The sequence below is a fragment of the Cavia porcellus genome, unplaced genomic scaffold (assembly GCF_034190915.1).
Source record: "Cavia porcellus strain 051 isolate PalLab524CR breed Dunkin Hartley unplaced genomic scaffold, mCavPor4.1 scaffold_8, whole genome shotgun sequence".
Lineage (NCBI taxonomy): Eukaryota > Metazoa > Chordata > Mammalia > Rodentia > Caviidae > Cavia > Cavia porcellus.
This window is the reverse complement of record NW_026947491.1, coordinates 87,623,296-87,644,938: the sequence shown is the minus strand read 5'-3', so window position 1 is coordinate 87,644,938 and position 21,643 is coordinate 87,623,296. Positions and strand designations below refer to the sequence as shown.

At 36.9% G+C, this 21,643-nt stretch overlaps 1 protein-coding gene across 4 annotated transcripts in view; it reads right to left on the bottom strand.

Annotated features, from left to right (window-relative positions):
• Positions 1-12,060: 12,060 nt before the first annotated feature.
• Tmpo (thymopoietin) overlaps positions 12,061-21,643 on the bottom strand; it is a 28,861-nt gene continuing 19,278 nt past the window's right edge. The window contains exons 5-9 of one of the 4 annotated variants that reach the window (XM_063255377.1): positions 16,672-16,791; positions 16,478-16,573; positions 16,086-16,196; positions 15,144-15,232; positions 12,061-14,315 (exon numbers count right to left, since the gene is read on the bottom strand). In XM_063255377.1, coding sequence (XP_063111447.1) covers positions 14,030-14,315; positions 15,144-15,232; positions 16,086-16,196; positions 16,478-16,573; positions 16,672-16,791 — 702 coding nt within the window. In that variant the 3' untranslated portion in view covers positions 12,061-14,029. The remainder of the gene's footprint in view (positions 14,316-15,143; positions 15,233-16,085; positions 16,197-16,477; positions 16,574-16,671; positions 16,792-21,643) is intronic. The other 3 variants (XM_063255378.1, XM_063255379.1, XM_063255380.1) reach the window with 3 other exon arrangements.

The following is a 21,643-nucleotide window of genomic DNA, read 5'->3' as shown; positions in this document are numbered from 1 at the left end:
GAATTTGGCCCCTGGTACCGCAAAAAAAAAAAAAAAAAAAAAAAAAAAAAGTAACAATACAAAGGCTATTCACAGAAATAATTAAAGAAAACTTCCCAAGTATAAGAAAAGGAAATGATTTTCAGATAAACAAGGCATACAGAACTCCAGCCAGCTATAACCAAAATAGATCTACAGCAAGACACATAATAATCAAGATCCCAGAAATTCAACATAAGTATTAAAAGCTGTTAGAGAAAAGAAACAGATCACTTATAAAGGAAAACCCATCAGAATCATGACAGACTTCTCAACAAAAACCATCAAATCCAGAAGAGCTTGAAGCGAAGTATTCCAAGCCCAGAAAGAAAATAATCTCCAACCCAGATCAATGTACCCTAAAAAACTATCTTTCAAAATTAATGGAGAAACAAGATGCTTCCATGACAAAGAGGAACTGAGGGAGTTTGTGACCACCAATTCAACTCTGCAAAAAATACTGAAGGACATCTAGAGAGAGAGGAAAAAAAAATCTCCAGGATTCCAGGAACAGTGGCAGAAAGGCCTCAATGAACGGGACAGACAGTGGAATGAAGGAGAAAAGTAGACAACCAATGGCAGAAAAATAGCATAGCAGAAATGAGGCAGAGAAGGTTTGTTATAATTTCTAACATAGATGGCCTTGATACACTAACAAAAAGAAACAGCAAAATAAATCAGGAGATAGGGTCCATCAAGATGCTCTATACATGGGACCAGGGGTTTAGCTTAGCAGGAGAAGCACCTACCTGGCAAGCACAAGGTTATGAGTTCAATCCCTGGTACAAAAAAAACAAACAAAAAAAAAAAACAAAAAAAAACTTTTATGCAATGGAGAACTACTCAGCTATAAGGAAGGAAAATCCTGAGGCTCTTGTAGGTAAATGGATAGAACTTGAGATCATGTTCAGGGGTAAAAAGATCCAGAATCTCTTAGGTAAATAGCATGTTGCTTCCCTAATCTAAAAACTAAAGGAGTTGTGGGATACAAAATGTAAAATGCACCCTGTGAAAGTGAAAGGGGAGGAACTGTCTAAAAAGGGAAGGCAGTGGTCATTGTGAATCTTGTGTCATGATTTGAAGCCCATATTGTTTTCATCACTCTGTTTAGTTTGGTTATATTCTGTTCCAATTTGTCTATTTGTACTAAATTTGATGGCATGGACAGATATTCCAAAGATAGCAGGATATACTATGGTAACCATTTTTTGATTTCCTATTAACTTAATTTGAAGCCCTGTATTGCTCTATTTTGTTTTGACTGATTTTATTTGAATCTGTTTTGTTTGATATTATCAAGTCTGAGGGTATAGACAACTACTTTGAAGACAATAAGATTCATTATGATACCCATGCTGGTTTGACTATTATCTTCTTTTGAAGTCCTATAATGTCTCCAATGTTTGGTTTTTATTGATTTTGCTTTGTATTGTCATGTTCATTTTATTATGCCTGATGATATGGGCAATTCTTTTGAAGATAACAAGGGGCATTATGGTAACCATTGTTGATCACCTTGTATTTTGGTTTTAAGTCATATACTATGTCCATCCTTTTGTTTTGACTGACCTCATTTTGTTTTCTCTCATTTGGTTTTATTCTCTTCAAAAAATAATCTATAGCCAGGAATATCATAGTCAAGATTCCAAAAATTCAACACAAGAATAGAATCTTAAAAACTATTAGGGAAAAGAAACAAATCACCTATAAAGGAAAGCCCATCAGAATCACTGCTGACTTCTCAGCACAAACTCATTGATCAAGGAGAACTTGGGGTGAAGCATTTCGTGCTCCAAAGGAAGACAGTTTTCAACCCAGATTGATGTACTCCACAAAACTGTCTTTTAAAATTGATGGAGAAATAAGGTACTTCCAGGATAAAGAACAGCTGAGGAAATTTATAACCACCAAATCAGCACTTCACAATGTTCTGAAGGACATTCCAGAAAGAGATATAAGCACTACAACTCCATAAATCCCAAGAAAAGGAAGCCATCAGGGAAGGCAGCAGAGAGAGGAGGAAAAAAGGGGGGAGCCAACAACAGGAAAGTAACATGACAAGGATAAGTCAAAACGTATCAGCTATAGCTACCAGCATTAATGGTCTCAATTCACCAGTCAAGACACAGACTGGCAGAATCAATAAATAAGCAAGAGCTAACAATATGCTGCATGTAAGAAACACATTTAATTCAAAAAGAAATTCATAGACGGAAAGTTATATAACTGAAAGTTAAAGGATGGAAAACAATACTCCATGTGACTAGAACCCAGAAAAAAGCAGGGGTAGCTATTCTATTTGCAGACAAAGTGAATTTCAAGTCAAGACTGATTCAGAGAGATAAAGAAGGTCACAACAATCCAAGAAGAGATAACAATCATAAATATATACGCAAACACCAGTGTACCCAGTTATATAAAATAATTACTAATGGACCTTATTAATCAAATAAGCCCTGTTACAATTGTATTGGAGACCTCAATGCTCCACTGTCACAAAAAGACACGTCAACCAGACAAAAAATCAATAATGAAATATTAGAATAAAATCAAACTTTGAATAAATGTACTTAATAGATTTTTTATAGAGTGTTTCACCTCACAACATCAGAATACACAATCTTCTCAACTGCACATAGGACATTCTCTAAAACAGACCATATTCCAGCTCATAAAACATGCTTAAGTAAATGTAAAGGAGTTGAAATTATCCCATACATACAGTCAGAACACAATGCAATGAAATTGGAAATCCACAGCAAAAGAAACCACAGGAACTTCAAAAACACATGGAAGTTAAATAGTACCATACTGAACAACCAATGGGTCGCAGATGAAATTAAAGAAGAAATTAGATAGTTTTTACAGTTGAATGATAATGACAATACAACATATTTGAACTTATGGGACACAATGAAAGCAGCCTTAAGAGGGAAATTTATAGCAGTGAATACCCACATCAGGAAAACAGAGCAAGTGCATATAAACAACTTTATAGTGAACCTCAAAATTCTTGAAAAAGAACAGGCTAAGCCAAAAGCTTGTACAAAGCAGGACATTTTAAAGATAAGAGCAGAAATTAACACACTGGAGACTAAAAAAAAACACAAAGAATTAATGAATCAAAGAGATGGTTCATTGAAAGATGAGATAAAATTGACAAACCTTTATCCAACCTTATCAAAAAAAGAAAAAAAACTGAAATCCACACAATTAGGAATAGAGTGAAATCACAACAGATCCTGCAGAAGTATAGATCATCTATACCTACTTTGAAAACTTGCATTCTAATAAGATGAAAAATACAGAAAAAATGGACAGATTCCTAGATACATATAAAATACCAAAGCTGAATCGAGGGTATAAAATTCCTAAATAAACCAATATGATCAATAAAATTGAAGATGTAGTTAAAAACCTATCAACAAAGAAAATCCCTACAAGAAATTTAGAGAAGACCTAACACCACTACTTCTCAAGCTCTTTAATGAAATTGAAAGGGAAACACTAATCCCAAATTCATTCCTGGAAGCACGCATTACCCTGATACCAAGACCAGAGAAGGATCCAACTAACAAAGAGAATTACAGGCCAATTTCCCTAATTGAACATAGATGCAAAAATCCTTAATAAGATACTGGCAGACATAATGCAGAAATCATCATGAAAATTACACATCATAATCAAGTGGGATGCACTGCAAGGATGCAGGGATGGTTCAACACACATTAAGTCCCAAATGTAATACACCATATTAACAGAGCCAAGGACAAAAATCATATGATCATCTCAATAGATGCAGAAAAAGATTTTGGCAAAATCCAGCACCCACTCATGATAAAACCCCTTCAGAAAATTTGAATAGATGGACTTTATTTCAATCTGACAAAAGCTATCTATGACAAACCAACAACCAACATCATACTAAATGAACAAAAACAAAAACTCTCTAAAATCAGGAATAAGACAAGGATGTCCACTGTCTCCACTCTTACTCAACATAGTCCTGAAAACTTTAGCCAGAACAATGACACAAGAGAAAGAAATAAAAAGAATAAAGATAGGAAAAGAAGAAGTTAAACTATGTTTTGCAGATGACATGATACTCTACATAGAAGACCCCGAAAACTACACCAAAAGACTACTAGATTTAACAAGCAAATTCAGTAATGTTGCTGGATACAAAGTCAACACTCAAAAGTCAATAGCAGGGGGCTAGGGATTTAGCTCAGCGGCATAAGCGCCTATCTGGCAAATGCGAGGTTGTGAGTTTGATTCCTAGTACCAAAAAAAACAAAAACAAAAAAACCCAACATAAAGTCAATAGCATTCCTGTACACAAATAACAAACTCACTGAGAGAGAAATAGAAAACAATATTTCACTATAGCATCCAAAAAAAACGAAGCACCTAGGAATCATTCTAACAAAGGATGTAAAAAATAAAACTCCCAAACAAAAGAAAATCAAAACATCAAAAAAGCCAGACCTAAAATAGTATGCATAACTTGGAACCATCTGTGTAAAACAGGATGAGGATCATGTGTGTGTGCATGCGTGTGTGCGTGCATGTGTGATATTGTTAGACACAAAGCTAATAGCATTGCTTGTGCTTGGGGTGGGGGGTGGGGTAGTGAGTCAGGGTCAGCCTTTCAGCTGTTTCCTCTTTACTTTTTTTTTCCCTTTGGTACCAGGAATTGAGCTCATGACCTTGCACTGGCTAGGCAGGCACTGTGCCACAGAGCTATATCCCTGGTACCAGCTTGATCTTCTTTAATAATATTGCGCTTATGGGCTTAAATTGTGTGCATTGCTTTTCTGTATTTTTACTTACAAAAAATGAAAACACAAAAACTATATTCCAGAAGCCAATCCATGCCTTCCCATGTGTCAGTGATGCACGGGCTGGGAGACAAGAAGAGCAATTCCCCATTCCCCTAACTCCATAAGCAATGGGCTGATTTAGAGGAAGTCAGGCTGCGATGACAGCAACTGAAGTAAAAACAAAACAACTTAATGCTTGTACTGTTTGGTTGACTTTGTAGGCCTAAAGCTAAATCTCAGCATCTATTTGGACAATAACAATATGCATTATAACAACTGTGGGGAATTTCCTTCTGTCTTGCTTCTGAAATCCAGGGTTTTGTTACATTTTATGGTTTTGTTTTATTCCTGCATCTGGTAACCTGAGCAACTATTTGGAAGATAACAATATACAATATAACAACCATTGTTAAATTCCTATCATCTTGTTTTGAAAACCTATATAAGCTATTTTTGTTCTTTGTTGTTTTGCTTTTGTTTGTTCTTGATTTTTATTTCTTTTTACTCTTTAAAATAATACAAAAAGCTATCTTGACATTTCTTGATTTTTTAAGATTTAATACACAAGTTGACACTGTAAAAAGTTCCAATTTTTCTGATATATAGTGTTAATGAATAATAAATGATCTTGAATATATTTTTTTTTCCGGTCTTTTTCCTTTTTATCGGTTTCAGGGATTGAACTCACGACTGCCTGCTTTCAAGGCAAGCGCTTATGCTGCTGAGCTAAATCCCCAGCCACTCTTGAACATATTTAATAAACTTTCATAATCAAATTATAGTGTACTGGAGATAATAAGCTAAAATTAAGGCAGATTATTTCCTATTGACTGGTTTTTATATTACTCTAACTTTATGACCAATTCACTGCAATTACATGAACATGATGCTAAAATTCTAATACTATTTTCTGGCTCAGCATACAGTACGCGCAAAATTAGTAGCAACTTGACAGTTATTAGAAACAAGACAGTATTTGTAAGGCTCTTTCCTAGTAAGCAGACACATCACCAACTGGAGAGAGCTTTACAGCGACATCTGGTGTACGCCTTTTGTAAAATGTTTTAGACTTGAATTTTGGGATGACTAGGTGGGATTTTTAAAATCCTGAAAGTTGAGGAATCCTTACTGTGATTTCTAGAGTACAGTACAAAATGTAGTACAGTTGGTACTTTTTAAACTGGATTGGGCAGCAGTTGACACTGCAATCTGTGTCAGTTGGATAGTTTTCTGTTGCTATAGTAGAATATATGAGACTATTCTTTTTTTTTTTTTTTTTTCTTTTTATCGGTACCAGGGATTGAACTCACGACTGCCTGCTTGCAAGGCAGGTGCTTATTGCCGCTGAGCTAAACCTCCAGCTCAGAGACTATCCTTTTCTTTAAAAACAAGTTTATTTAGCTCACAGATCTGGAGACTAAGGTCCAAGACAGAGCAGAAGCTGCATCTTGGCTTGTGATAAGAGCCTTGTTCTGGCCCTTGTATGGCAGAAAGGCACAAGGTAAGAGAACCTGTATAAAGGGAGGTCTGTGGCAACAGAGGAAGCCAACTTGATTTAACCAGATCTCAAAGTAGCTCATCTATCCAGAAACAGGGAGAATTCCCTCCCTCCCACTAGAGTTAAATTATTGAGGCCCCACCCCCACGACCAAGCCACGCTCACTCAGCCCCGCCCCTCAGCATTGCGCGTCAGCAAGGGTTTTGGTGGGGCTCAGTACTCAAACCCTAGCAATTGCTTTAAATTTTTACTGTGTAATTTTAATTAATTAGTTAATTATTACTTTGGTCTTTTTGAGACAGTGTCTCGTCATGCAGTTCAGGCTGACCTTAAACTCACTTTATAGTCCAGGCTGGCGGAAAACTCACAGCGATCCTCCTGCCTCAGCCTCCAGAGTGCTGGGATTTCAGGTGTGTGCCACCACACCTGGTTTACTGTATACTTCACTTAGTTTATTTAATGAAAAAAAATTAGGGAAGTTTGAATTTATGTGCAAATTTTTGAATTATTACAAAGATGATATCAACATAAATATCTTCAAAACTAAATTATGCAAGGTAGTGCATAAATAGTACGGAATAGCCTTTGCCATAAAAATCAAAATCCGTTTGTTGAATATTATGAAATTAGAAATCAGTTTAGTGGAAATTTCAACAACTATGTGTGTGTGCGTGCATGTGTACACTGCTGCAAACTGAACACAGGGCACTTATAGTTACTTTTCCAGCCCCTGTTGCCCCCTTTTCAATTCTTTTAAATTTTGAGACAGGATCTCATTAAGTTTCTAAATTACCCAAGTTGGGCTCAAACCTTCAATCGTCCTGCCGCGACCTCTCAGGTACTGGGATTACAGGACATGCCATCACACTCAGCCAAAAAAAATGCATTTAATGCACCTAACCAACTGAACGTCCTCGCTTGCATGTGCTCAGAGTTATTACATTAGCCTTCAGTTGGACCGGTGGGCCTACCGCGGGGACTGGGCCAAGGAGAATGGCTAAACTTTGCAGCAACGGCACACAGGCACTGAGTGAGTAAGGTTTGGATTAGTGAAGCATGTTGCCTAGAGGTTGTCCCCTATCCCCAAGAAAATTGCTAGCTTTGAGACAGCCCCTTATCCAAACTGCTTTTCTTATACTTTTTTCATGCAAAAGTTTTTAACTGTGGTAAGAAACACACAAAAGTTACCACCTTCACCATTTGTTAATGCTCGGTAGTGTCCCATATACTCATGTTGTTGTGAAGCATCTCCAGAACCCGCTGGTCACGTGTCTAGATGTCTCTCCCAAGCCTCATGCATGGGCGGGGCTTTTCCAGAGCTGGCTGAATCCTGTGTGTGACTGAGTCATAGTGTAATCCTAGGATTAAGGCCAGGTGATTACTGCATCAGCCCACTGACTGGTTTGGCACCCCCTAGTCCTGGCAGCCTGGATACAACGCAAGGAGCGGAAAGAGATTTCTCATCCATCCCCTCTGCTACCTCCTGCCTACCACTCCGTGATGCTTCTGTCATACCACTCTGCCTTGGAGTCTTCGGATTATGGACCAAAACCTCTACAAACTGTAAGCTAAGTAAACCCCTGCTCTCCGCGTGTGTGTGTGTGTGTGTGTGAGAGAGAGAGAGAGAGACAGAGAGAGAGAGAGAGAGAGAGAGAGAGAGAGAGAGTCTTACTATACAGTTCAGGTTGGCCTTGAGCTCACTTTGTAGCCCAGGCTGGTCTCAATCTCACAAAGATCCTCCTGCCTCAGCCTCCTGAGTGCTGGGATTACAGGCATGAGCCACTGTACCCAGCCATCTTTCCCCTTTTAACTTTGGATGTTGGGTATTTTGTTTCAGCAATAACAAAATAACTGAAGGCATTGTTCATCTTTGAAAACTTAAAAATTCTGACCAGGTGTGCTGGAACATGTCTATAATCCCAGCACTCAGAAGGCTGATGCAGGCTGGTCCGATGGCGGTGGGTTATCAGAACTTATTAACATTAGTGTCACTAAAGTTGGTATACCACCCCCCCACACACAACTGCTAAATTTGACTGGCTTTAAAAAAAAAAAAAAAGGCTGATCCAGGAGGACTGCTGTTGGTTCAAGGCCAGACTTCACTGCATAGCAAGACTGTCTCAAAATTACTAAAAAGAAAAAAATCTTTATTAAATAGTTCTCCACTTTCCTCTTAGCCTTGACAACCACCATTTGACTTTTTTCCTGCAGTGATTTTAGATAGCTCGAGTGGAACCACACAATAGGAGTTCCCTGCAGCTGGCTTATTCCCTTAGTGTAATGTTCTCAAGAGTTCCCACTATGTTAGTGGTGGTGAACCCTTTAGGGACCAAGTGCCCAAACTGCAACTCAAAACCACTTATCACAAAGTGCCAGTACTGCAATTAAACCTGAATACTGAAGCTTTAGTTTAGAAAAAACAAGTGACCCAGTGCTCCACTGCTGGATGACTTGGTTCTTGTGCTCACAGGGTGCTGTGTGTGCCTCCTAGAGCACAAATGCCATAGGTTCGCCATCCCTGAATCCCATAGGGTAACGCGTTACAGGGCTTCCTTCCTTCCCAAGGCATTCACTGCATGTGTACCCCATTTTATTTGATGCACATGTGGTTGTGTGGATTTCTTGGCTATTTTGAATACTACAAACATGGATGCCCAAGTATCTTTTGAGGTCCTGGCTTCAATTCTTAAGATATATGACCTTAAAAAAAATGTGTTTGCTGGATCATGGCATTATTTTCACTAATCTGATTATTCAGTTTTTCATCATAGCTGTAAGATCTTGTATTTCCATCAGCATAGTACAAGAGGCACAACTCCCTTGTCATTTCCCATTTCTCAACGGCAGTTATCCCAGTAACTGTATTTGTACTTTTGATTTGCATTTCTTCAGTGATTAATGATACTGAACATCTTTTCATACTTAATTGATTTCAGTATCTTCTTTGGAAATTGACTTTTAAGTATTTTGCCCATTTTATTTTTCCAAAAAGATTTTTGAGTCTTCACAGAGCTGTGTTCCCGTGGAGGCCCCAAACTCTGCACTCAGGTGAGCCCGTATCGGGGCTGTTTCATTGGTCTCTGTGTCTATCTTTATGCTAGTGTTTTTCCCCCTCCCAGGACCAAGATCAAACTCATGAGCTCACACTTGGCAGGCAGACACTTGCGTCACTGAGCTAAATTCTGCCCCACCCTTTTAAATGAACTTGGGCCTTCATACCGAGCTAATCCCCAGCTTTTTTTTTTTTTTTGTTGAGACCGTCTCGGTAAGTTGCTAGGTTGCCTAGGGTGGGCTCAAACTTGTAATCCTCCTGCCTCAGCCTTCCAAGTAGCTGGAATTACAGGCATGGGTTGCTGCTCACTGCTCACATGGCTGTGATCACTGTAGCTCTGTAAAGTTTAAAAACCAGTGTGCGATGTCAGTGATTTGAGCGCTTTACCGTGTGCCAAGTGTCAGGTCAAGCCCCAGGATTTCTCACAGGTTTTTACTTCCCTCAGGTCCTTATCTAAGCAGTGAAGTCTGTTGACATTACTTTTGAAAGGTAATTTCCTAAATTCCAGACTTATGAGACTTCAGTAACTGCTGAAGTGTGCTGGGTTTTGAAGTAACTTACTACACGAATAACTTTTTCTTCTCCCAAACCATAATTTATTAATTACAGTAGCTTCCATTACTAGAGTGAACAAAATATGTACTTTTGACTTCCCTTTCAAATTACTTACTGTCACAAGACTAATGTGTTCAAATCTGGACAGTAAAGTCAGTAGTGGTATAAAGTATAAAGCCATTTGGTCACAACTGAAATAATATAAACCACTCGGCATCAGTCCAAATTAAACTTTTGTAGAATTTTTGTTCTATTACAAGAAGGTTATGATTCTATTACTAGAAGCTCATTAACATCTCACTCAATATGATCAATTATCAACAGCATTTAAACTGCCAGTGAGTCTCTATGGCGATCTATACCAGATGGTGCAATGCTTTCTTAGAGAAGCCATTTCCCCACAGAATGCCCCAATACAAGCTGAAAGATCATTTCTAAACCTGCACTCAGGAACCTCCACATAGATATTTCACTTAGCACAGATGAATGGAGTATTTCTTAAAGTGGCTAAATTCTGCAAGCAATAAATTTCAAAATACCTGTAAATAGCGGGAGTCAGCATCAGTTCAATTAATTATTCAGATCAGAGTATACCCGAATCCCACAGGACTGATCCCTCGATACTCACAATTCCAAGTTGAGCCAGAGAGAGCTCCGTAGCAAAGCACGCACCTAGCACACTTGCGGGAACATAACCGACAACACAAAACCCACCTCCATGATTCTTCCTCTACTTCCTCCCCAACTTTAAAAAAATTTTTTTTCATTCTATGTAGCCCACGCTGGTCTCCAACACGCAGCGGCTTCCCTACCTCACTGTCTTGAGTGCTGGGATTATAGGTGTGCACCATTGTGCCCAGATTCCCCTCTAAATCTTCAGAGGGAATGGTGCTAAGTGAACTCACCAATTCAGGAAGACAGACCGACCACGAGTTTATTTTACAGCCTCTTCAGAGACTACACTCTTGATAATGAATCAAACATGTTTAACACAGTGATAAAGAAATGATATACATTCTTTATCCAAAACATTCCAAAAAGCTGTTCAGAAGATGGGAAATATAAACAGAAAATAAATTAACAAAACTAAAGACTTAAAATAACTAGGGGAAAGACTAAAAATACAACTGATCAAAACGAAACACTGGAAGAATGACCTACTTAATCTTAAAAAAAATACCCTGGAGGGTTTGGAATTTAAGTTATGGAAGGAACACGGCAGAAAACAACTGGTCTATGGTACACACACAGTTGGGTTCTGTCCCCTCTGCAGCATGACACACAATCAGACCAATCACTGCTCAGCTGCACAAACCTAACGAAGTCTCCTTTTCTTTTTTGACACAGGGTTTTGTTGTAGTTGAGGCTGCCTCTGAACTCACTGTGTAGCCCAGGCTCAATCTGAATTTGTGGCAATCCTCTTGCCTCAGCCTCCCGAGTACTGGGATTATTGGTGTGCATCACCTTGCCTGGCTCAAGTTTCTTAGCATCTCTGGGCATAAATGTCCTTATTTGTAATGAGACAGTAAGAAAATATCTATCTCACAAGGTCATCATAAAGGTTAAATCAATACATATAAAGGTCATAGAACGGTTTCTACAACATAGTAAGCATGCAATAAAACTTTTAACCCTTTCAAACTGCTTGTGTTCTAATTAATTACAGTGTATACATTGAGTCACTAATTTAAATAAAATCGCCACCAGCAGATACACAACAGACATGTAACAGCATGTTCACTGAATACCACAGTGATAAACTGGCCTACTCTCAAAGCAAGTGAGGGTAACAATCTGAGTGTACAGTAAGTACTAAAAACAGTAAAACTGTGGGCAGAAGAAAATGGAGACTGCAGGTAGTAGCCACTGTATAGCATGTAGGAGGGAGGTGCCTTTATAAGTGTCCTAATGTCATTATGCAAGTATAGTGGATATTCACTGTTCACTGACAAGGAACTATATGACCTGATTACTGCAATGATTAGAACAGAACATAGGAACAGGCTGAAATGAGAACTGGACACTCAATCCATAAATACCACCTGAGAGAAATGTTATCTAGAATTCTTACGGCTTGTGCTATCTAAAAATCACTTATTGCAATGACAAAACTATAGAGTTTAATTATTTTTATTATTGAATTATACTGTAATGTCTACATCTATGATTTAATCAGGAAGAAATGCTTTGCATTTACATCAACGACACATTTACTCTAGTGGAATAAAACAGACACAGACAAAAGACCAAGTACATGTTTTTAAAAAATGATTATGTTTCACCTGGTCCTATTTTGGCTATTTTGGACCATACTGTCCCTACTAGAGAGCTGATCTTACATACATTTTAAGTCTGATTTTTCTCCCCACATTTTTAAACATTAATGGAGCATCTCACAATTACTAATTATAAACAAAAGACTGAAAACAATATGTGAAACAAAGTTTGAAAATGAAGACAGCAGATATTACCCAATATAGTGGAAAAACTGAGCAAAACATGCCCCTCTGGCTCACCTCAGAGCCACTTTTCCCACAGGCAAGCACTTCAGACCTGGGAGTCTGTGTTCCATGTCCCCTGCAGGCTCAGACCTAAATGTTTTTGGTCTCAAGTGCAAAGGTTAAGTGAAAATGTCTAAAAATATCAAAAAGCTATACATCAGAAGAGAGCTAATTCACATCAAAACTGCTTCAGCTTCTTTCTAAAACTTATCTTCTTATTTGAGTGATATTTTATTTTGGTACTGGGACTCAACCTCAGGACCTTGTGCTTGCCAGGCAGGTGCTGTGCCGCTGAGCTCTATCCCTGGCTGGAGGATATTTCAAAATAACTTACATTTTTAATGTGCTTTATGGTCAATGAGCAAATCTATAACTTAAATGATTCAGTTTAAAATTTTAACCTATTATGTGGTTCTAAGTTTCAGTTACTTATGACTTTAATAAGTCAGATTATATACGAGGTTAGTTTTAACTACAACACAAAAATAAATCACCCTCAAAGGTAATGTTACTGTTTCCAGAGTACTCAAATTATAATGCCCATTTCATATTCAAAATTTACAAGTATTAACGACAGCTTATATATAATTTAAAAGCAAATACTTCCTGTACTTTTTAACCAAATTACACTGGGAAATGTAGGGGGGGAAAAAAAAACTTGGCAAAATTTGTTTTTGGTAACAGAAAACAATGCAACAATGAATCTAAATGAAACAAAAGACCAGTGTTTAAAGTTACTAATCTCTAAACAAACATACACTTATTATCTAAAAAAATATTTTGGTAGCAAATTGGATTGAGAATAAATGTTTGCTGTAAATAAAAAGTACAAATTTCCAATTACATAGCCTTATAGCTAGCTAACAGCTTTTAAAAACATGTATAGCTAACCAACAGTTCTCTAAAACATGTACGTATGATACCCTAAAATATCTCTGCTAAAAATCAACTTTACTTATTTCAATGGGTCTTACTGAAATAGGATTTTCATGATACTAGAAATCTTTTAAAAAGTGAGTAATGACAGGGCTATAACAATAGTACTTTTAATAAAAGTTACAGAAGAGATTATTGCTGTACTTTCTTCATAAATGCCATTAAACTTCTTTGCAGTTAAAAAAAGTACAACCAAGCTACTTTTCCCTTACTGAATTTCACTGTCTCACATTTGTAAAATGTTTATTCAGCAGAGAATTCTTAGAATCTTTTCTGTATGAATTCAAAGTATGTGTAGCTTCACATTATACATGTTTTGCCCTTATTTCCCAAATACACAAAAACAATATACATTTTCCTCAAAAATGAAGATGTCCACATTAAAAAAATAAAGCCTAAGAAAAAGTTCCAGAGCTAAAAAAAGATTATTTATATGGCACAAGGTGATCTCCTACTAGTCCAAAGTCCAAAAACATTTAAATGAAGTTCATTTTGTATATCTTGTTTGCTTTGCAATGGAATACTAAATTTATTGAGGTGAAATCACATTATTTTTTATTTCTTGTGTCAATGACTATACACAAATGTTTTTCTACACAGTTATTAAAAATAGGAGACCAAGCTGAATGTGCCAAAGGGAAATCATTCAGTCGGATTTTTCAGAATCAGGCTGATAAAAATTAAAGAAGGGATTTTCTTGGTTGGTTTCCATAGCTTGATAGACCAAAAACAAAAAAACGGCCACAACAACAAACAGCAAAATTTTTATCCACATGGGAATGAAGCGTCCCTTTTTTGTCTTTTCTGTCTTGACATCTGCCAAGGGAACATACTTAGGAACGTATTTCGATGAGAAAGATTCTTCCATCCTGTAATCACTGCGTTCTAATGGCCGGCCTGCAGCCCCTTTGATTGGTCTGCGGCAACTAGCACTGTTGAAAGAGAAAAAAGAAAAAGAAAAATCATTTAAATAAAGAGCATAAAATTTCAATGCCACTTCTAATTCTAAGCATATTCCATGAACTAACAGTATAAAACCAAAACATATAAAGCAGTGAGGTCAAACCTATTTGAAATTTCCATATTTTTCATTTTAAAAGTTCAGTGCATCTTTCATTAGTGATCAGTATCCACTAAAACTGCTTTATAGGCTTTTCAAAGCTATTGTATTTAAGAGAGATGAAAGACATACGGCAGGCAGCTCTGTCTTCCTTCAGTTATGAAGTCAACAGATCTAAGTGTAGCATTTTCAATTAGAAAAGAGAAATGTAGGCAAATTAATTATTTTCTTCAAAACTGGGTGTGTAGCTCAGTGGCAAACCATGTGCTTCATGTGCACAAGGCCAGCAATAAACAAGTTAAAAAATGGTACGCTTACTAGGTTTCTGTTCAGATTTTAACATGTAGAGGCTGGGAATGTAGCCTACCACCACCAAAACAAAACAGTGAGATAACTTATTATAATCTTTCCGTTTGACAAAGTTAAACTTGAAGGACATGCATTATGAACCACCAATGACTTAAGGCAATCAATCTGCTCTCAAAAGAACAGTTTCATTTTGAGAAAAAAGGCAGAACAACTTTGTGATGAAGAGTTAAAAAGGTTATACTTAGATTTGACTTGATACTTGAAATAAGTAAAGTTGATTTTTAGCAGAGATATTTTAGGGTATCATACGTACATGTTTTAGAGAACTGTTGGTTAGCTATACATGTTTTTAAAAGCTGTTAGCTAGCTATAAGGCTATGTAACCAAGTACCTAATTCCTGTGGGTGTTGCTGCTTCAAAGGGGAACATTTCCTTAAGAATATCCCTTTCTACTCTTCTTTCTTCTGTTTTTTCTCCCACCTAGTAAAAAACAAACAAGTTAAAATTTAGTGTAAAAAAGTGCAATAATTAAAACATAATTTTAGATACAAGTTCCAGAAAACAAAATGCCTATAGTTTAAGACTGCTATTTCTAAATTTGTTATCATCTAGGTATCCACATGCTTCCAATGCTTTTCTTCCATTGTATTCACTATGAAGACATCTTGCTCGGGGTATTAGGATGAAATTACTACATACTCTTAATTATGTAGGAAAAAAATCCAATAAACTAACATGGCAGTGTAAATTCCCTTATGGATTTTCTATGACAAATTGCAGTTTATCTTTTAAACTGTGGTCAATACAGTCTTTCCAATTTACAAAATTTTTAGCTGGACTATTTTACTGTATTTATCTTCAAGCCCAGGTAAAAGTAGTATTTCACTTCTTAATAAAGATATCTTAAAATTATAATGCACCATGCAGTTAGTACTTTAAAGCTTAATTATACAGGAGTTAATCACTTCAAGCACCATACAAAGTCACTTTAAAGTCCCATTATTTAACCTTCAACCAAAGTATAGCCTCCCTCACAGCCCAAGCAGCACTTTTAAGTTTGCATCCATGAGATAGATATAAGCAGCACACAAACGACCACTCCCTTGCAAAGTGGAATTAAAGAGGCACCCAGCAGCAGGATAGTATTAGCATATCGTACTACATTAATTTCCATTTTCACTTAAGTGTCTTTTAAAATAATGTACGCACATACATATGAATACACACACCACCCAATAAAGAAAGCCTGCTCCCTCCCACTCTAAAACACAAATATAAGGATTTCCTTTTTGAAAGATCAATGACAGCATCGATCTAAATTTGATGCATTTACTTCAGCTCGTGTCAATGGTTTCTTTGGTGTTCTTCTGGGTATGTCTGAGAATTCAGTGATTGGCAGAATAGGAGCTGCATGCTTGAAATTTCCAGTCACCCTATTGACAACCTGCCAAGATTCAAATTATTCAGACTCAGAATTATCCAAAATAACAGAAACACTTAAAAAGAAAAGATACACTACTGTTGTAACAATAAAAATTTACATAAGAGCCTAGAAACAAAACATATTCAAAGCTTCACGTGAAACCTTATAAAATTCTTCAAATAAAATAAAAATGTTTTAAAACATGTAAAGTTGAGATGTGCCAAAATTTACCACCTCCCCGTATCCAATTAAAGGGTAATTTACAAAGAATACCACTTGTATAGTTTACAAAATATATTTACTAAGGATTCGTTGCTTGAAGCCATTACAGTTTCAGCTATGGGAATAGTCTCTGAAATTACTGCACCATCTATACGAAAATGTTGTGAAGTGTCCACCTGTTAGTTTGAAAACAAAACGAAAACAATAAATGTAAAATAATCACTAAAACCCTCTGAATGTGAAATCCAAATTCTAAGCAACAAGCCTTCATCACCCTTTTCCTTGGAGCTCTTCTTGACCCTCTGGTGGTCTCCCTAGTTAATGCCAGCAGAGGTCCGCCTTTGGAAGATCCACTTGTCCATTCAGTTTCAGTTATTCCATCTTGTGAATAGCTCTATTCAAGCATGACACATTAAAAAGTCATATTCTAACAGCATACACCTTAGTAATGGCCACATCAGCACACGGAGACGCCACAGTCCCAAATGCCAGCATTCACAAACAATACTGTGCTCTCCAAGTATATTTCTGAACACTTGATTGAACTGACATGCAAGAATCAGAAAACACAAGGTAAAACACACTACAGTCACCAGTAATAGCTCACAAATTATAATAAAAGCTAGAAGGGGAAGCTCATTAATTATCACTGGCTCCTTTTGTGACACACTGTGATTCGGGGACTCTAGTATCTCTTTGTTGAGACAGAAAGGAGACTGACTATGATTTCAATAAAAGTGGCCTGTTAAAATGAACAGTTTCCTTTTAAAACAAAAACACAAACTTTTAGTTGGGGAAATAGCTCAGGAGCACAATATTAGCCTAACATGTGCAAGGCCCTGCATTCAAACATTACTCATGTGGTTAGAACGGTCTTAGTAAAGTCAGTGTGAAGTATACACACTATGTGAATGAAGATTCTAAAATATCAAACTCTTCTTAAAAAGACACAAAATCAAAACAGCAAAACCCTCGTGATCATACTTTCATACATCTGCAAGGCCAGTATATCAGCAGGATGCCACAATGCTACCCACAACTCACCCCACAAAGAAAGGTGACAGTGATAAGACAGCTGTTGCCCTGTAGTCTCAACTGTTCCCTAAAACACCAACTATTTTTTAACAATTCTTAACATATTCATTAGACTAACACTTCCCAAACTGCAATGTGTGTATTAATCACTTGGAGCTTTTATTAAAATGTAGATTCTAATTTTGAGGTTCTGATACAAAATCTGAAACTGTGCATTCAAAGTAGCTAATTTTCAATTTTAAAGCCAACACCTTTACCAGATACAGCATTCTAAATTGTTTTAACCTGACAACACCCAACAATGAGTAGTATTATGGTACATGTTTCCAAGTTAATATTTAGGTAACTGATATTTTTATATCCATGTCAGTATCTATTTATAGGCATTTTATTTATAGAACATACTTTAAAGAATCTTTTTTTTTATGGTAAGAATGGCCATCCAATAAAAACACCCATTCGGTTAGAGGGAAGCATTACTACCAAAACCACAGAAAGATACAGACTGCCTCATGTATCTAATTACACATTTAACTGTATTTGGAATATAAGGTTTTACTTTTGGCTGTTGTGGTGGTGCACACTTGTAATCCCAGCATTGTGGGAGACTGAGGCAGGAGGACTGCACAATCAAGCTCAGCCTAGATAATCTAGGATTTAGCAAAGAAATGGTAATTCATTTACAATCTGAATCTCAGGGTTCCTTATCCTGCTACCAATTAAATATAGTGGCTAAATGCAAAATTAAAGTTAGTCAAAGACAAATGTACAAACAAATCACACAATTACTTAATAATAGTACTGGTGGCACATCATCATCAGGGGAAAGCTTTCAAAAACTGATTATCACGTGCCCTTAATTACACCTTAGCCCCCTTAAATAAAATCGCTTCTCAAAGTACCTGGAGCAGGACTGAAATGTAGCTCGGTGGTATGAAATGTGCTTAGCATCTGCAAGGCCCTGAGTTCAATCCTCAAAATAAATAAATAAACGCAAATTTAAGTGATGAATGGTGCAAGGCACCATGACCCATGCTGGTATTTCTAGCTACATAGGAGGTTGAGGCAGGAGGATCCCAATTTTGAGTCCATCCAGGGCAAATCCTTAAAATAAAATTTTAAAAAGGTGGGGGAGGAACAGAACACTTAGCAGACAAGAACAAAGCTTTGGGTTGAAACCCCAGCACCACAGAAACATATCCTCCCCTTCAACACTAGTCCTATTTAATAATTAATTGCTCAATGCTGTTTTTTAAAATTCTCTGCTTCAGATCGGCATGATGATGCATGCCTATAACTGAGCACACTGCAATGCTAGGGCAGTAAGACTGCAAACTCAAGTCAGGCGTGGGCAACTAGCTGAGGCCTCATCTCAAAGGAGAGTGGAACAAGCTGTGGATGTAGCTCAGTGCAAAGGCCCAGGGTTCAAATCTCAGCATCACACACAAAGTCTAGCTTGACAGTCTCATCCATTTGATATTATCAACATACACTCAGTATTTTTAAAAAATCTTTAAAGAATTACTTACTTGAAAAGGCTAATATCACTCATGCAAGTGATAAAAGATATTCACCTACAGAAGGTGACAGGAGAGGAGAGGAAGAGAGTCTTTTTCAGTGAAACCGGTCATCTACCAAATTCCTGGTTTATTTGCTATTGAATAGCTAAAATTATCTGTCAACAATTTTAACCTAGCATTTATTGAAACCATTATGGCTAAAAACAAAAATATCACATGATTACAATTTTTCTTTTCCTTTTTTTTTGTCTTTTTCCTTTTTATTGGTACCAGGGATCGAACTCACAACTGCCTGCTTGCAAGGCAGGCACTTATGCCGCTGAGCGAAATCCCCAGCCCCACATGATTACATTTTAAATGCAAGTTTCACTTAAAGATTATTTTCTTCTATAGAAAAAAACATGAGAAACTCACTAGTCATCTGTAGAACTAGCTTCAAACACGGCAAAACATTTTCTTTTGTTCTGCAATGTGTATATTAATCACCCGCAGCTTTTTGTAAAATGCAGATTCTGATTTAAGAGGTTCTGGTACAGTATCAGAAATTCTGCATTCCAAGTAGCAGACTTTGTAAGTGGCATTCTTTGTGTCACTTCTGGTACTCAAAGTGTAACAGTGTTGACCAAGCATGGTGGTGCACACATGGGCTGAGGCAGGAGGACCACTGTGAGGTGGAGGCCAGCCTGGGCTATGAAGTAAGTTCAACACTCTCTGGAGTGCACAGTGAAACTCCGTCTTTAAAAAAAAAAAAAAAGTGGAATGGTGCTTACCTATTTTTATAATTAAAATTAGTATAAAAGTGATTATTTGGTTTGGGAAATGAATAAAGTTCACTGCCCTGAGTATATTATGGTAGCATTATTCGGATTACAAACAGTGGGCTGGGGATTTAGCTTAGTGGCATAAGCACCTGCTACGCAAGTGCATGGTCATGAGTTCCATCCCTGGTACCAAAAGGAAAAAAAAAAAAAAGAATTACAAACAGTGACTTTCAGAATATAAAAGAATATAATTATAATTGAATGATATAATTCTTTACGAAGGAAACATTTACTGATTGAAAAAAAAATTCAACAGTATGTAAAATAAGCAGTATACTTGTTGCATATTGTACAGCTAAAGAATGAACTATAGCATCAGGGCTGGGGATTTAGCTCAGCAGTGTAAGCACCTGCCTGGTAAGCACAAGGTTGTGTTTGATCCAAACACCAAAAAGACCCTCCAAAAAACCCAGATTGTAGCATCATCTATGTTCAGCAAGATGTTCTACAGAAAGCCTTGATTTGTCATAGAGACAAGAGGAAGAAATAAACCTAAGTAACTCAGAAGACACACTAAGTGTTAAAGCACATGAGAAAGTAGGTACTAGGTTACTAAAAGCTGCAAACCCCAATCAAAAATTAAGCCACTAAAAAAAAAAAAAAAAAAAATCACAGGTTATAAAATGAATCAAGATTATTCTAAGTAGCCAGGCATGGTGGTGCACATCTGTAATTCCAGCACTCCAGAGGCTGAGGCAGAAGAATCATTCCAAGTTCAAGACCAAAGTGAGCTCAAGGCCAGCCTGAAATGCACAGTGAGACCCTGTCTCACAAAGACAAAAAATAAAAATAATTTTTAAAAAGCTACCTTATTCTAAAGAGTTCACTACCAATTTAAGTAAAAAACATGATCCATATAAATAAAAAAGCAGCTAGGTGTATGGTACACGGCTGTAATCTCAGCTACTCAGCAGCCAAGGCAGGAAGGCTGCAGGGTGTAGGCCAGCAAGACTCTTCACTAAAAAGGCCTGGGGTGTGGCTTATTATGGAGAGAAACTTGTTGATACCTACCAAAAACTATGAAAGGCCACTTACTCATAACACTATACAACTGAAAACTCAAAAGATCCACCACAAATGGTTGAACAAATTACAGTACATCCGTAAGTGGCAAGACATACAGTATAGCTGCACAAAGCAATGAGGAAAATGGTTGTATTCAGATATAATCTATACGATATATATTTAAGGTTGAAGACAGGACTGTACGAAGTAGGATGCCTTTTATGTAAGGAGGACAGGAACAAACAAAAAAATATACAAACGCATATGCACATATATGCATAGTTGTATTTTTAAAAATACTATACAGATAGAAATCAAATTTACTCTAGCTGCCTAACTAAAATCACATACATATTTCTCAATAACTATTTAAAAATGAAAGTGCAATTCTTTTAGAAAACAACAAAAAATAAAACCTACATAAAACTGTGGCCTTCTGGTATGAAGAAAAAGATTCTCTCAAGTGACTTGAAGCACAGCATTTTAATTTTATAACCTGAAAGAGGGCGGGCCCCAGCCAGGTGTGGTGCACAAGTTGTAATCGCAGGACTCTGGGAGGATGAGGCTGTGGGTATAGCTCAGTTGGATTCAATCCCCGGCTTCATCACTCCACCAAAAAATCCCTCTAATTGCACTTTGCAGTTTTCTGGTTAACAGTAATGCTGTCTTCTTTTATATGTGATACTTACATAAGAAACAGTACCACTTGAAGAACAAGATACTTGGCACAAGAGATTATATATATATAAAATACCTCCGAATTAAGTCTATATTGGTAAATTTAAATTATCACTACATATTCATGACTCTTTTAGTGCTTCTACTATCCCTAACTATACTTAGAAAAGGCCTAAAAGCAATGACA